The sequence below is a fragment of the Syzygium oleosum genome, unplaced genomic scaffold (genome assembly GCF_021117445.2).
Source record: "Syzygium oleosum isolate NSW1041296 unplaced genomic scaffold, Sole_v2.1 Sole_v2.49, whole genome shotgun sequence".
NCBI classification, from domain to species: domain Eukaryota; kingdom Viridiplantae; phylum Streptophyta; class Magnoliopsida; order Myrtales; family Myrtaceae; genus Syzygium; species Syzygium oleosum.
The window spans coordinates 1,563,381-1,581,011 of NW_026607533.1; the positions used below are offsets into that span (position 1 = coordinate 1,563,381).

General features: G+C 39.6%; 2 protein-coding genes and 2 pseudogenes across 2 annotated transcripts; all 4 read right to left on the reverse strand.

Moving 5' to 3' along the window:
• Positions 1-2,600: 2,600 nt before the first annotated feature.
• Positions 2,601-5,272, reverse strand: LOC115663095 (uncharacterized; annotated as a pseudogene).
• A 1,062-nt stretch (positions 5,273-6,334) lies between these two features.
• LOC115663093 (rust resistance kinase Lr10-like) lies at positions 6,335-7,697 on the reverse strand (annotated as a pseudogene).
• A 4,276-nt stretch (positions 7,698-11,973) lies between these two features.
• Positions 11,974-13,488, reverse strand: LOC115667575 (rust resistance kinase Lr10-like). The gene is made up of 2 exons (XM_056307040.1): positions 13,425-13,488; positions 11,974-13,337 (listed from the first exon to the last, which is right to left on the reverse strand). The coding sequence occupies exons 1-2, from the start codon at positions 13,471-13,473 to the stop codon at positions 12,166-12,168; spliced, it is 1,221 nt and encodes a 406-aa protein (XP_056163015.1). The 5' UTR covers positions 13,474-13,488; the 3' UTR covers positions 11,974-12,165.
• A 421-nt stretch (positions 13,489-13,909) lies between these two features.
• Positions 13,910-15,001, reverse strand: LOC115665632 (uncharacterized). Its single transcript, XM_030587482.2, has one exon. It carries the CDS (start codon positions 14,863-14,865, stop codon positions 14,125-14,127), a length of 741 nt encoding a protein of 246 aa, XP_030443342.2. The 5' UTR covers positions 14,866-15,001; the 3' UTR covers positions 13,910-14,124.
• Positions 15,002-17,631: the final 2,630 nt, after the last annotated feature.

Sequence of the window (17,631 nt, forward strand, 5' to 3'; positions counted from 1 at the left end):
ATAATTTAAAAAAAATCTGAATTTTTTTCTTTTTTTTTCGAAAAAAAAAAATAATACGGAAAAAAGAAAAGAAAAAAATTAAAATATTTTTTAAGAAAAGAATAAATAAATAAATACTGGAAGAGAAAAAGAAAGAAAGAAATAAAAAAAATTTAAATTTTTTTTCATTAATAATTTTTTAAATATATTTTTTTAAAATAAAATAAAAAAAGAGGAACCGGGTCAGCCGGATCCGGGTCGGGTCGGAACCAACCCGGGTCAACGGATCCGACCTAGGGCGTTGACCCTGGTCGGATCAGCTGATCCAGGTCGGCCGAAACTGACCCGGGTCAACGGATTCGACCCGGGGCGTTGACCCAGGTCGGATCGGTGATCTGGGTCGGATCGGTGATCCGGTTCGGGTCACCCCCATGTGCACAAACACACGGGGGTCGCCGACGGAGCCAAAATTGGCCTTCCGCCGGCCGACCCAGACCTGCCCCGACCAAGAACCGGCTTCTGGGAACATCACCAAGCCTCTCCACCCATCTGGGTCGCCGTCCGACCGCCGGCTCGCCGGCCGGCGACCAAATTAAAAATGGCTTCATTGAGGCATTTTGTCGAATAGGTGGGGGGCGCAACAAAAACTGAGGTGTTTCGACCTCCTCCGACGAACCGGTCGGCTCCGGCGGCTGTGGCTCACCTTCGACAGAGAGTGGGGACCGGAATTGAAGACGGTATGGGCCGGGAATCGCGCGACACGGCCGGCGCGAGTCCCTGCTATACCGGACACAAAAACAAGGGCGAACAGGGGGCCCGAGAGGCTTACCGGTCGGCTGCGATTCTGGAGGGTCTCCGGCTGATCTGCGGGTGACGGGGGGGCTGCTGGCCTTCTTCTCACGACCTGTAAATCCTCAGTACGCTCTTTTTCTCTCTTTTCTCTCTCTGTTTCTCTCGGTCCTCTCTCTGCTCTGTTTTTCTCTCAAATGGCCGACCGGTCTCTCTCTCTCTCTCTGGCTATATATAGCCGGCGAGGACGGTGCCCCTCTGCTCCGTTACGTCCGCGTGACGACAGCCTGCACCGGCCTACGATGGCCCGTGACTTTCGTGGCCACTTAGGCCGTTGCAGAGCAGAAGGGGGGGGCCGGTTCTCATATTGTGTAGAGAGACGGGGAAGGAGAGGAAAAACGGTGAGAGATGGCCGGGAAAACGGGGAGGACGGGACTGGCAATTAATGCCAGTCCCATCGGCGTGCTTCATCGGCCATCGTCTGCCCTGATGGGGACAGCGCGGAGGCGCTCAGCCGCTCGTCGAGCAGCGGCCAGAACAGGGACAAACAGGGGACAGAAAGGGACTGCTCGGCTGGGGGAAGAAGGAAGAGGAAGGGGCTGGGCCGGGCCAGGCCCAGCCGCGCGGGAGGAAGAAAAAAAGGAAAAAGAAAGTGGGCTGGGCCGCGCGGGGGAAGAGGAAAAAAGGAAAAAAGAAAAGGGCCGGGTCGGCCCGGTCCCGACCCGGCCCAACTCGGGTTTTTTTTTTTTTTAAGCTTGAAATTTTGTTTTAAGTTCTAATAGACTCTATTAATACAAAATGTGCCTAATTTCTATATGCAATACATTTAAATTGAAATATTTTTTGTTTTTTAGGAATTAAAGAAAATTAACTCCTAATTTTTGTGCAATTAATTTTGGGTAAATCAAAAATAGGTGTCAACAGTCACATGCGCTGCACGTGGTCAGGTCACATTTCTTTTTATTGAAGATGTACATAAATCATAGGTGATGAAGTTACTAGCGGCTAATAAGTGTGTGTGTGAGAGAGAGAGTTGCATTTGGAATTAGAATTGGAAGACTCTACTTTCCCTACTTTGTTTTTGTTGGTGGATTTTCCGCAATATGGTAATCAACGCAAATGATTATAAAATTAGTAAATTAATCTAACAAATAAATAATATTAGCAAATAAATAAAGTTTATGGTGGCTAATTAACACCTCAAAATTGGACTAATTTAGTACTTTTGTAAACTAAAGTGACATGTCATGTACTTTTTGATGATGCAATTCGCTTGTTGGGCAACAATGATGGGTAATTGTTGACGTGGCTCCTGACTTAGTAAAAATCATGTTGAGTCAGCAAAAACTATGCCAACTCAGCCGCCTAGTGCGTTATGACGAAGAAAGATGACGTGGAAGCATTTCGGGTGTATAATGTATATTAGTTAATGTGGTATCATCTTAAGAAGGCAGATTGGCATCCTAAGTGTACAACTAATGGCAATTTAAGGAAAAAGTCGACTACGTCAGCTAACGCCCTTAATTCATCTAATAAAAGTTCTAGATTGAGTCGATTTTGAAGAGTGTTATTTGATGGAACAAAAAAAAGTCCGGACATTTGATTGGAAAATGTGCAAAAGTGTAGGTATGCGGGTATGTGGTGTCATTAACCCAGAAATTAAATCAAATGAAATTATAGGCCTCTCGAACTTAGCAGACACTTTAGACATTGAATATAGAATTGACCTAGCTTAATTTCACATTTTTAGTTACTTCTTCCACGGGCTTCTCGAACATAATGTTCCAACTTTCATCTACATTCTATACTCAAGATATTCAATCCTGCGATGAATTTGTAATGCATCAAAAACTTATCGTGATTCAGACAAAAGATCAGTGCTTACCAATTTGAAAGGGCAGTCCTAGAGTAAATGCAATTACAGGAAGTTTGGAAAAGGTTACCCAGTAATACATCTACTGCTGCTGACCTGAGGGAGAGTATTGGCAAAGAGGGTTATCACTACAGAAGGCCCCAGTCTCTTGTTTGATAAATACGTTGTCCCAGTGACAGGCCCGGTGGAACTGGATAGATGGCAAGCATATGCCTTCAGAAGCTTCTCTCCCGGCCGAATCTCAAACGTAGGTTGAAACACCTTATCCTGTCCACCCGGTGAGCAATTTTGTCCCCTGAGCAAGTCGAGTCGTTGCTGCGTCAGTGATGCTAGGGCTAGTTCTAAGTGTTTCAACACAAGCATAGCACAATTACCAACTAGTCGAGGTCAGGCAAATGTGGAGTTCTTAACATAACAAGAATCAAAGAAGTTACAGGGTTCGTCTCTCCCAAATAAACTAGAGAACGGACAACAAGCCAAAGCCAGGCTTACCCAACTGCTGCAGTGCTTGCTCTTACAGGACAAAGCTACTTTTTCTTCTTTACGGGGAAAAAGATGTTGGGCCAAGAGATGATCATTTATCTAGTCCAAAGTTCCGTCACGCATAGAGCCCAATGGGTCCGGATGGCTTCAGAAAATTATGGTATACAAACCATGTCCTCCGCAGAAGTGCCGTGTTATGCATTTGGCAATTTGTTATAGATGGGAATTGTCATAGGTAGGCAAAAGAATAACTTACTGAAGATAGCACCGCACATTAAAGTTGAAGCTCCTCTAGAAAAAAAAATCATTGAATTTGATCCACTCAACTGCTAATCGGCAGATTAAATGCACAGATTATAAAACAAGCATCTTAGTTCCTAGGTGGCAATTGCAAAAGTCGATGGCTGATCGTTGGAACTGATTTCCAAAACCACAGGACCAGAATGTTATGAGGCCACTATGCTGAACAAACGAAGTCAATTAAGAACAAAGAGCCAAGCTGCTCGGACTGAATGATTACTTCGATAGCATTCACATAGATTGCAGAAACAGAGAAGAAATATATGCAAGCAAGCAATCATCAATCAGATGCGTCTCCACGAATAAATCCAAAATGTTTCTATCTGATTATGCAGACATGTTTAGCGAGACAAAATGCAGAGGAAACTCACGGTGATGCCTAGACATTGTCCGCAAGCACCTCTGCTTTTCACGTAGCATCTTCGAACCTCTTCCCACACCTGTCCATTGCATCGCATATCTTGTTCATCAGACCTGCAAACACCAGCAAAGCGTCGGCCTCATCAATACCATTTTCAAAAGCCTAATCATCGACTACAACACAACTTCAAACTCGAATATATGCCTCGATAGACTCACTCCTGGTGGACAGCGTGGACGTGGACGTACAGGTTCTCACCGCTGCTTTGGCTGAGGTTGATGAAGCCAGAGGCCGAACTGCTCGGGGTGGCATTCAAGTAGCTGGAGTGAAAGCTCGCGGGGCGAGCCTCACCAGCGACCCACGAGAGGGATCTCAATAAGATCACGAGGGAGAACGATAAACGGTTCACTGTGTTTGAGCTCTACAAGCGACCTCACTCAGTACAATGTCAACTGCGTTGCGTGTGTTAAAAGATCACATATTTTCTTCAAGATGTACATAAAGCAAATGTGATTAAGTAAGATGCGAGGATTCTTAATTCAACTTTGAGTGTCATTAAATAAATTATATATATTTTATCGAGAAGAGAGTCACAAAAAAGAAAAAAAAAAGAGAGCTACTAACATTTTCGTATGTCAATCATACATGATGCTACAATTTATTATCTACCAAATCTTTCGTGTGATCATTGACTTTTTTTAACATGAAATGAGCCACACTCATTAGGGAAACATAAAAGGATACCAATTTAGTTTTAAATATTTCAATTTTGCTAATTTAGTTCTAAACCTTTGGGCAAAATTCCAATTTAGTCTTTTCGGACAATTTTCGCTAGAAATAGCTATCGCTGCAGCAAAGTATCACGTAGGATGATCGACGATGACTGAACCGTCACATCAGCAATTTCTGGCGAAAATTGACCGGAATGTCGTTATTGGAATATATCGTGCAAAGGTTTGCATATGGAAACTCTTTGGACTGAATATCTACTTTGATAGCATTCTAATATATTGCAGAAACAGAGAAGAAATATATGCAAGCAAGCATGATCAAACCAGATTCGTCTCCACGAACGAAATCCAAAATGTTTGTATACAGACATGTTTGGCGAGAAAGAAATGCAGAGAAAACTCCCGCCTCTACTTTTCGCGTAGCATCTTCAAATCTCTTCCCACACCAGTTCAGCGCGTTGCATATCTTGTTCATCGGACCTGTAAAAACCAGCAAAGCATCGGCCTCATAAACGCCATTCTTAAAAGCCTAATCATCAACCAGAACATAACTTCAAACGTGAGATACGCCAGGCCAATCTGCAAGAAAGCGGCTCGGCCGGATCGAAGTGTTGGAGAGAGGGGTTGCACCAGCCACCATTGGAGAGGGCAACGTTGGGAGGGCAAAAGTTGGTTGCCGTGACCTTGATGGTCCCCCGAGTCTAGAAGCGACCTCCCTCGTTGCAGCAATAGCGAGGCGATTATTTTTGCATCCATGGACGCGATCTTTCTGTCATTTCGGATTTGGTCCCCTAAACTTTTTGTTATTTCTCTCTCTATCCCAAATTAAGGAACCTGTTATTATGAAGTGTTCTTCGGAATTTGGAGGCCAAAAACAGAGAAATTGTATCTTGCCAAAAAAAAAAAGCAGAGAAATTGTAAATGATGCAACCCACCATTCTACTCTTTTATCTTTGCCCGTTGCTAAAAAAATACAATTGAAATTATATGACTACCGGTCCAATACTCACATGAACTTCGTATAATTATTGGGCTTCGGGTTTAAGCAACACATTCACCACTTAAAAAAAGTCAATCTTAGGATCCGCAAAATTAAATTCACACATTTGTAAAATTTCACATCCATTCTCGAAGTGAGACTTTGTTTGCCCTCGTCCATTTGTATTTCATTCAATTTGATATAAAGAGTGACATACTGGTTAAAAATAATCGCATAAAGCATTTGGAATAGTTAACACGATCCTCAAAACTGAATATGACTCAAAGCTAATTTTAATAAGCATAACATACAACTCGGGCTCGGATAAAATTTCCTCCATATGTAAATAGCTTAGGCAAAGAATCTGAAAAGAAAAACTTTCATGATTCTCAAGTGCACATTTACTACTAATTAATATTAGCAACCTAGTAAAAAGAAATAAAAATTTAATTAACCTCATCAATTACTAAATTTAATTAAGCCACTATCTATTGGGAAGGTAATTGTCTATTACTCCTCCTCCTTTTAACCAAAGTTGTTGTGTACCGTCTCTCCTAAAATTTTTCATCTCTTTCCATATATCAACTTTCAACATTATTCATAGCGGCAATTGGTGTGCCATGAAGTGATGTGTAGATAGTGACCAGTGGAATCACACGAATAGTCACACGAAGCCACGTGTAGAGCAGGATGTGTAGCAGTTGAAATTTGAAGCAAAAACTCCGAGACCAAATCTCACTTCTTGTGACACTATGCTGAACGTGGCCACTAGGTTATTTATTGGATTTGAAAGTCCAAAATTATAATAAATGACATTTTTAATATGATAATACTAAAGATGAATACAATTCTAGTTAAGATTCATAAACATAGCCATAAACATATATAATTTGATAATGGCCAGGAAAGGGAAGCTACACAAAAAGCATTATTGATACCACCCATTTCTAATTGCCCCATATGTCAAGGGATCAAATGGTATCGACACGTGTCTATGCTTGTGTAATGCTAGTACTAATATACTCAAGATGAGAATCTTCATAAGTTATTGTAGTGGTTGATGAAGTGGATATCATTGCCTTTGTCAATCCAAGTTCCATCATCCCTTGTTGACGCTTCAGCTGGATAAAAAAGTGGCCTGGGAGGTATTTGTAGGTCATCTACTTCTCCTTCCAGCAATTCCAAGACTTTGCGCATTGAAGGGCGATTGCTAGGATATAATTCAATGCACCAAAGAGCAACTATTATCATCTTCTTTACAATTCTCCTATACTCCTCGCTAGCTTGTTCCACCAGGGTGTCCAATCCTTCATTAAGTTGGTCATGAATCCATAAAAAAAAGTAAATCTAGTTCAAATGCTCTACGTCTACATCCAGATTCTTCCTTCCATTGGCCATTTCCATCAACAATTTGCCAAAACTATAGACATCGGCTTTGTAAGAGACACCCCTGAGGTCCCTGTAGACTAGCTCAGGAGCCATATATCCTAAAGGTCCTCTTGCGGCAGTCATAAATACGTTGTTGTAGTCCGTGGGATACAATTTAGCAAGGCCAAAGTCAGAAATTTTTGGGTTGAAATCCCCATCGAGAAGAACATTGTGAGGCTTAATATCAAAGTGTAGAATTTGAATGTCGCATCCTCGATGAAGATACTCAATCCCTCTAGCTACTCCGAGAGCAATCTTGTACACTTCCTTGCAATCAAGGGAAGTCCCTTGTCCTCATAAAAAAAGGTGTTTATCCAAGGACCCATTGTGCATGAAATCGTAAACAAGAGCTTGTTTTGAGCCCTCAAAGCAAAAACCAATGAGTCCAACCACATTAACATGGTAAATTCTTTAGATGGTAGCCACTTCGCTGATGAAGTCCTGCCCATTCGCTTTCCCCTTCTTCAAAATCTTCACCGCCACCTCACGGCTGCTCCGAAGTCTTTCTTTGAATACGTAACCATACCCTCTCACGCCTAGTTTGTCCTTGAGGCCACCCGTGATTTTCTTGATATCCGAATAAGAGTACCTTATTGGCAAGAAGTTATTGTTAGATTGCAAAAATTCTTCAACGTTTTGATCCATTGCTAAGTGTCTTCTCCTCCATTTGCGTATTAGCAAAATCATCACGCGTGGGACTCCCAAGTTGAACTTCACAACTATGAATGGCACTGTGAATATGGGGAAAGCGCAAGAAAATTGTGTGTGCGTAAAATTGTTTGCATTTAGAAAAATCAAGTCAATTCATAATGTGAAGGTTGTAGTAATGTTACCGGTGCCATAGTACAAGAGCGTCCCCATATACAAGGTGATAGTGAAGAGGAAAGTGACGAATCCTGCAAAAGAGATTAGATATGCGACAAGTGAAACTTGTAGATTACACCTTTTTCTGCTGGTTTTGCCGGGGTATGACCCGGGCAGAAGAGGAAAGTGACAATAATATTTCCTGCAGAAGAGATTAGACATGTGAAAGCTGTATAGATGATGTGATTGTTTCGAGAAAAATTTCACGATAAATAAAAATACTTTCCGGAAAATTGTTTTTTAGGAAAACAATTTTTCCACTGTATACCTTTTTATGCTGCTTCTACCAGGGTTTGAACCATGGACTTGGGCGTCCCCACCCAACCCTCCTAGCTACTGAGCCGGATGCCTCATTGGCGATCTAAAGGACACTTACTTAGACCAGAATCAAGCAATGAGTATATCGGTTCAATCCACTCAGATTTGTTGGAGGAAATTCAAATTAAATAAATAAACAAATGAATGAAAATGTATTTATTGCTATATGTGAAACATACCACAAGAACATTTAACTAACTAGTTGATCTTAATGGGCATTTTCAAATCACATGGGCTTTGAAAAGATGTACAGATGACTATAGCTCAATTTCACGTGTAGATGAAATTTTGCATGTTTTTAACCAGATATGTCCTCACAATTTTTTTTTATTTGAGAAAACTGAACAAACTCAAAAGTCCTTATCTTTCTTGTCTGTGCACTGAATTTGGTGCTTGTCGCTAATGTAGCACCCAAAATAATCTTTGCAATAAATCTTAGAGGCAATTGGATGCCATGAAAGCTCAAATCCATAAACCATCATATCATGATTTTGCGCATAGGAACGAAGATCGTCGCCATTAGCCCACCATGGTATCATTGCCATAAGCTTTATAGTGCATGCAATTTCCACGTTCGAGACATTCGCATCGATCATGGCATATAATCACCTTTATGTAGTAGAAAAATTCAAAAATTTGACCCCATCAAGGCACGACAAAGCGTCAATGTATAACCGGGAAGCAATGGCCTTCATGCAGTTCATGATCAAAACGGTCTTGGATAACTCTAGACTAAAGGACCAGCATCTGTATGGATGGAAACTGTGGTAGTTGAAGTGCATGATGAAGAGTGAAGAGGAAGAGATGAGCAATTGCCCTTTCGCAGCCCGGCATCAGCAATCGTAATTGTGTAGTTCGTATAGTCGATGTACCATACAGAGTAGTTGCCTGAGAACAAATCGAGAACGGTGCGGTTATCTATGCAGGCTAACTCATAATCAGGGTCGCCATAGTCCTTCGGGTTGCCCTTCAGCCAAAACGGGTAGGTTATGTTTGGGAGCTCCCCGCAGGAGGTGGTGCATTGATTATCGACAGCAATGCTAAACAGCCGATGTAGAAGAAGAAGAAGATATAGAAAAGAGAGTCGATCTTTGAGCATCGGTTATGCAATAGCAGAGAGCACGAATTAAGCAAGTGAGTAGAGTGTTTTAGTGTTGAGATGCAAAAGAAGGAAAGATAAAAGGGAGGAAATAAATTGTACTACTCTGTTTCTTTCTTGAAGCAATGAAGAGAGAAGGAAAAATCTCCGACTTTGGACTCAAATGTGTGGAGGTGAGTGATTTGGGGTGTAGCGACCATCAATAATGGAACGTATGAGAGACAGAAAAGTGCGGGAATGGTCGGCTTGTAAGTGAAAAGCCGATCAACTTACGACATAAGAGCAAGGGGCCAATTTATGCACTGCGCTGCGACGAATCTAAACTTCAATCGACCCCGGCCCGGCCCATTGGATAGGGTTTGGGAAGAAAACAAGCAAAATGCTAAATGCATGAATAATATTTATTGAATCTTGGGTACCGAATGATGTGCACACTCGACATTTCTATAACCTACACCAGATTTTAACACCCGATCCACTTGAACTTTAACTTCTGGTCGGAGACTCGTGTGATGCAACTGGCTTGAATATATATATATTTTTTTCTTTTTTCTTTTTTCTTTTTTCTTTTTTTCATCTTCAAGATGTTACCAAAAATCTCATTAGAATAATATATTTTTTCCATGTTTATTGTTTTTTAATTACTAACCCCAACTTTTCTAATTTTGAATTTTTTTTAGATGTAACGTGATTTGTGCCTTTTCATACGTCCCGGTACAGTTCATGTGCGTTGCATATGTAAAGATCACATGTTGTCTTGAAAATGTAACAAATCAAACGTGACGCCACCCCATTTTCTAATTTAGGGTGCGAGGCAGTTTCTTGGTGATGGAGAGTGCTCCAGCTCACATAGGCCTTCGCAATCGTGGAGTCATCCACACAAGTCTTCTCTAGAAATGTCAAAGTCAAAGTCTTCTTGAAGTGACAGGTCTTGCGGTGTTAATTGGATGTGGAAAATTCTTGGTGCCACAGAATTTCCACGTAAAAGTCTTCTTGAAACTTCCTTATGCGCGAGATGTGTTCCCACACGTACAAAACTCCATGTCAGGGCACTAACAACTCTACTTGACAATTGACGAATTCGACTTTAGAAAGTGAGAGGATGACACCACCGTTACTACTTTAAATGACAGTAACGGTGGCGCCTCCACGATAGGTTTCAGCCCTTAAATTGAAATAGATAAATAAATTAAATGAAGAAAAAAGGAAATAAATATTAAAATATCTTTATATTCAATTGCATATTTGTGTTGGTATTTGTCGCTGCCTCGCGACAAGTATTACCTGATGACAGAACTCCTTTTTATGTATGTAGCAGTGGTTCACATTTGAAAAGGTCCCATCCCATGTCTTCGGGTCGGCCTACTTGCTGTTTCTTTTTTCATTTTGGGATAGAAGCATTGAAAATCCAAAAACTTATTACAAAAGTGCAATTGAGTCTTAAAACTTTCAAAAAATGCAATAAAATTCTAAAATTTATCACAAAAGTATAATTGAGTCCCTAAAATTTTCAAAAAGTGCAATAAAGTCCTAAATTTTTTTCATTTGGCAAAACTAGAGACCGAGCCACTTGTAGGGCATTCATCAAGCTAGCTGGAGTGAAAGCTCGCAGGGTGAGCCTCGCCAGCGAGCCATGTGGCGGCCTGCTGGTTCGTATGATGTCCCTGCGACTTCACCGGCGTCCCCACCATGCACGCGCTGCACCGCGTTGCCTCCGATTCGCCGCCGCCACTCATTGCCTTCTTCTTCGTCTTCATCTTCGTTTGCGTCCCCTTCTCTCACGCAAGTGTCGATTGGGACTACGATTCGAGAAACAATCGCACAAGAAAAAGAGAGTGGAGATGGAATCTAAAAAAGAGGAGAGATCTCGATAAGAAAGAGAGAGAACGATAAACGAGAATCAGAATCAAAATGAGAATGGGATGAACTTTTCTTCTTCTTTCTTTTTTTTTTGCTTATTTTTTAAATTAACGGCTCAATATGTTCGAGTCTAGAAGCGACCTCCCCCGCTAAAGCAAAGAGACAACTAGAAGTGACGCGTACATAGCGAGGCGATTCTTTGCATCCGAGGACGCGGCCTTTCTATTATTTACAAAATGAACTTAAGTGCTCAAATCTAATTTTAATAAGTATAACGTATAATTCAGGCTCGGATAAAATTTCCTCCTGACGTAATTGTTTAGGCAAGGAATCTGAAAAGAAAAAACTTTCATCATTCTCAAGTGCACATGTACTACTAAATAGCCTTAGCAACCTAGTAAAAAGAAATTGAAATATAATTAACCTCATCTATTACTGCTATTAAGGAGAGATTATCTTTTGATGTCTCCCACTACGCTTTAATATACTTTTTAACTAATTTTTTAATGAATGTAGGGGGGGAAAAAAAAAATAAAAATAAAAAAAAAAAAAAAAAAAAAAAAAAAAAAAAAAAAAAAAAAAAAAAAAAAAAAAAAGTCAATAAATGTCGCCACTGTCTATTGGGTGGGTAACAGTCCCGCACTCCCCCTCCTTTAAACCAAAGTTGTCGTTTACCATCTCTCCCAAAAATTTTCACATCTCTCCGTATATTAGTTTTCGACGTCATTCGTAGCGATAATTGGTGTGCCATGAAGTGACGCGTACGTAGCGACCATTGGAGTGACATGAAGCCACGTGTAGCACAAGATGTGTGCCAGTTGGGTTTTGAAGGAAAAACTCCAAGACCAAATCTCACCCCTTGTAACGCTATGCTGGAACTAGGTTTTCTATTGGATTTGAAAGTCCAAATTATAATAAATGACATCTTTAATATGATAATACTAAAGATGAATACAGTTCTAGTTAAGATTCATAAACATAGTCATAAATATATATAATCTGATAATGGCTAGGAAAAGGAAGCTACACATAAAGCATTATCAATACTACCCGTTCCTATTTGCCACACATATCATGGCATCAAATGGTATTGATATGTGTCTATGGTTGTGTAATGATAGTACTAATATGTTCATGAGAATCTACATAAGTTATTGCACTAGTTGATGAAGTGGATCTAGTATCATTGCCTTTGTCAATCCAAGTTCCATCATCCCTTGTTGACACTTCAGCTGGATAAAAGAGTGGCTTGGGAGGTATTTGTAGGTCATCTACTTCTCCTTCCAGCATTTCCAAGACTTTGCGCATTGAAGGGCGTTCACTAGGATTCAATTGAATGCACCAAAGAGCAACTATTATCATCTGCTTTACTATTCTATTATCCTCCTCGCTAACTTGTTCCAGTGGGATGTCTAATCCTTCATTAAGTTGGTCATGAACCCATAAAGGAAAGTAGATTTGGCTCGAATGCTCTGCGTCTGCATCCAGATTCTTCCTTCCACTAGCCATTTCCATCAACAATTTGCCAAAACTGTAGACATCGGCTTTGTAAGAGACGCCTCCGAGGTCCCTGTAGACTAGCTTCGGAGCCATGTATCCCAAGGTTCCTCTAGCGGCAGTCATAGATACGGTGTTGTAGTCCGTGGGATACAATCTTGCGAGCCCAAAGTCAGAAATTTTTGTGTTGAAATCCCTATCGAGAAGAATGTTGTGAGGCTTAATATCAAAGTGTAGAATTTGAATGTCGCATCCTCGATGAAGATACTCAATCCCTCTAGCCACTCCGAGAGCAATCTTGTACACTTCCTTGCAATCAAGAGTAGTCCCTTGTCCTCGTGAAAAAATGTGCTTATCCAAAGACCCATTGTGCATGAAATCGTAAACAAGAGCTTGTTTCGAGCCATCGAAGCAAAAACCAATGAGTCCAACCACATTAACATGGTAAATTCTTCCGATGGTGGCCACTTCGCTGATGAAGTCCTGCCCATTTGCTTTCCCCTTCTTCAAAATTTTCACCGCCACCTCACGGCCGCTCCGAAGTCTTCCTTTGAACACAGAACCGTACCCTCCCTCGCCGAGTTTGTCCTTAAGACCCATGGTGATTTTCTTGATGTCCGAGTAAGAGTACCTTATCGGCAAGAAGTTATTGTTAGATTGCAAAAATTCTTCAACGTTTTGATCCATCGCTAAGTGTATTCTGGTCCATTTGCGTGTCAGCAACATCATCACGCAAGGGGCTCCCAAGATGAATTTCACAACCATGCACGGAAACACTGTATAACCAATTTGTGGGCGTGTTAAATGTTTGCATTTAGAAAAATTAAGTCAATTTCACAATGAGAAGACTGTAGTAATGTTACCGATGCCCAAGAGCAAGAGCATCGCATTGAGGAAACCGTTGGTCCCCATTCCGCAAGAGAGAATATTGAATATGCCACAGGTGGAAACTGAAGAAATTTAAAAGACACTTATTTAGACCGTAATCAAGCAACGAGTATATCGGTTTAATCCACTAACAGATGAATATATAATTTATTTATTGTTATACGAGTAACCAATTTGTGGGTGTGTCAAATGTTTGCGTTTAGAAACACTAACTTGAGTTCACAATGAGAAGATTGTATTAATTTTACCGATGCCATAGTGCGGGATCATTTCAATGAACTGGGCAATATGGAAGAGGAAACGGAAACGGAAACGGAAACTATTATCTGCAAAAAAAGAAAGAATATGTGACAAGTGAAAGCTCAAGAAAATAAAAGACAGTTATTTAGATCATAATCGAGCGATGAGTATATCAAGTCCAATCCACTAGGATTTATTGGCGCAATTCGAATTACTTAAATTAGCAAATGAATAAAAATGTACTCGTTGTTATACTTACAAAATACCACAAGAGCATTTGAGTAACTATTTGATATTAATGGCCATTTTCAAATCACGTGGTGCACTGAAAGGATATACCTATGACCGAGCTCAATTTCACGTTTACATGAAATTTCACAGGTTTTGACCAAATATAATTTCACAATTTTCTTTATGTTGAGAAAACTAAACAAGTCAAAAGTCCTTACCTGTGTTGGCTCCGCAATAAATCTGGTGCTCAGCGTTGATGTCGCACCAAGCACAACCTTTGAAGTACATCTTACAGGCTTTTTCAAGCCATGAAAGCTCAAACCCATAAACCATCTGTTCATGAATTTGCGCATAGGAACGAAGATGGTTGCCATCAACCCACCATGGTATCATTGCCATATGCTCTATAGTGCATCCGGTTTCCACACTTGAGACATTCGCATCCACCATGGCATATAATCGCCTTCTAGTACTTGAAAAATTCGAAAATGCGGCCCCATTGAAGCACGATGAAGCGTTGATATATAATTGAGAATCGACGGCCTTCGTGCAGTTCACGATTAAAATGGTCAGACCATAGTTATGGCATCTAAATGGATGGAAATTGTCTTGGTCGTTGGAGTAGCTGCATGATGAAGAGTGAAGAGGAAGAGACGAGCAATTGCCCTTTCGCAACCTGACATCAGCAACCCTAATCGTGTAGTTGGTATAGTCGATGTACCGTACATAATACTTGCCCGAGTGCAAATCGATAGTAGTGCGGTTGTTTATGCAGGCTAGCTCATAGTTAGGGTCGCCGCAGATTTTCGGGTCGCCCCTCAGTCGAAACGGGGAGCTTATGTTCACAACCTCACCACAAGAGGTGGTGCACCGATTGTTTTCGACGGCGATACTAAAGGACCAAGGTAGAAGAAGAAGAAGAAGAAGGAATTGATCTTTGTGCATAGCTTCTGCAATAGGAGAGAGCACGAATCAACTAAGTAAAATCCGAGTGTTTTTAGTGTTGAGATGTAGAAGAAAGATAGATAAAAATGAGAGGAATGATTTTGGTTGCTGTGTTTCTTTCTTGAAGTAATGACGAGTCTATTTATCCACAGAGAGGGGGAAATATCTCCGACTACTAACAAACTAATCGTGTGGAGGTGAGCGATTTGGGGTGTCGCGACCAACGACTGCGGGACGTATAAGAGACGGAAATGTTTGGGAATGGTCGTCTGAAAAGCCGAAGGCCGGTCAGCTTTCGGGACAATTATGCAATTGCCCTTTGGCCCCGCAGCCGTGCAGCGAGGAGCACAGATTACTGGATCAGAATTCAACAGCGAGAAAAAATATTTCATTAAATCTTGAGTACCATACGATGGGTAAAGTCTACTTTTGGATTATCTTTAGCATATTTTAACACATGATCAACCTGACTTTTATTTCTAGCGGAAGACTCGCGTGATGCAACTAGTTCGGAAATTTTTTTTGTTTTTCCAACTTCAAGATGTTAAAATATCTTATTTAAAATAATAATTTTGCCCTTATTTATTCTTTCTTACTACAAACCTCGACTTTTCTAATTTTAAAATTGTATTTTTGGTTGTGACGTGATTCCTGCATTTCCTTTCGTACCCATACAATGTCATGTGCATTGCACGTGTTAAGGTCATATATTTTCTTGAAGATGTACATATATATCAAATACGATTAAGTTACTAGTATTTAAAAAGTGGGAGAGAGAAATAAAATTGCATTTGGAATTAGAATGGGAAGACTTTACTCTGCGCGCTTTTCTTTTTGTTATCGGGTTTTTCGCAATATGAAACGTCAGCGCAAATGATAATAAAATTTAAGGACATAAAACTAGTGGATAAATTTAATAAATAAATAGTGTCAGAAAATCAATAAAACTTATGGTGGTATATTTATTTCTAATACAGTTAGTACCAATTCCTCTTTCACTATGAAAAACTTTATAGGAAGAATCTTTCACATGCCGTGATCTATTTCAAAGGTTAACAAAATAAGAAAATAAAATTTGTAAAAAGCTATATGACATGATCTAGTACGGAAATAATTATCTTGGCACTTTCCTCAAAACATTAAGACAATATTCTTTTCATGTTGTCAACCTAACTCGATCCGGAATATAGCAATAGGTGGTATTATATTTTGTCGATATATTCATATAAGTATATACATTGAGAAATAATGAGATTTTTGGCAAAATGATTATTATTGATACCGTAAATGATATATTTACAGCTACATATTTGCAAAGAGATATTTGTGATTTTTCTTTATGTCAGAGATTAATTTTTAAAATGAAAAATCAACCCTAAATTTCAGATATACCATCGCCATAAAAATTTCATATTCTCCAAAATAGTTTTACGATATTATTTTATTTGAAAGCGGTATATTTTACAAACCATATAGTTATACAACAAGGTATATTGTAATGATATGTTTTGCAGACCATATTGATGATATTTTCACATAAGAACATCACCAAATTTTTATTTAGAAGATAATATTTATTTAAAAAAGGAATAGTTTATAATAATTAAATTAGAAATAAAGTTACATCATATATAAGACTAACATGTGGGACATCCAAAGGAGTTATTTCAAATTAAGATCCCATCCCCCATAATTATAACTATAGATACTTCTTATCATTGTTGGATTAACGAGGGAAAAAATAAAAAAAAATTACTAACTGAAATAGGAAAATCGATTCAAATTGTACCATAGAAGCATACACTTACTGCCATAAAATGTTTAACCTTGTGTTTTATTTGAGGCATATGAGAATAGGATTTATTGGGAAAGAATTTTGTGCCCATAATGTGTAGATTATTGAAAAAACGGTCCACCTTTTTGCGGGCATAGACATGAATGCGTTGAGACAATAAACTGATTGGTCGGGCATAAGAGAAAAATCCATAGCCAAATACTAATGTAATGATCAAGACATATCGCAATTATTGTTTGAAGGGAGATATGAATATTGAAACCGAAGTAGAGACGATGGCTTTTACATGGTAAATAAACATTAAAAGCGACAAATTCAAACTTGAAGAGTCGTGATGATTCACAAAGTCAAGATCGAAAATTGAGAAATTCCATGGATTCAAAAAAATTTAAATAATAGATATGTAAAACAACTTTGTGTTATCTTCCACGATAATTCTCACTAATTACGTATTCTGAAAGTATTTTGTTAAAAAGCACCTTGAGGCACTTGTTAACACCAAATAAGAATATGTTGTAGAACCCATTGAACTAATTCTTTTTTTATTGGTGATTTTAATATCTCCTATGCTCGTCTGATAATACTGCTATACTCAAGCTATCAAAGTTGAAGCTCTTCCACACAAGTATTCACAGGATTTGACCCACTCAACTGCCATTTGGCGGATTGAATACACAGACTATGAAGTACGTATCTCAGTTCCTAGGTGGTAATTGTAAAAGAAGCCGATGGCTGATCATCTGAACTGATTTCCAAAATCACAGGACCGCAATGTTCTGAGGCCACCATTCTCGTGGGGGCATTTAAGTTGTCACACCCCCAACTCAATAAGAACAGGAGCACAGCCGTCTATCTACTCAAAGGACATAACCTCAAATATAACTATTATCAACCTGCTATCGAAAAATATACATTTATTTATTTGATAAAAGAGTCGTTTGGCCTTCTAATGTGTAGGATGAAGAAAGATG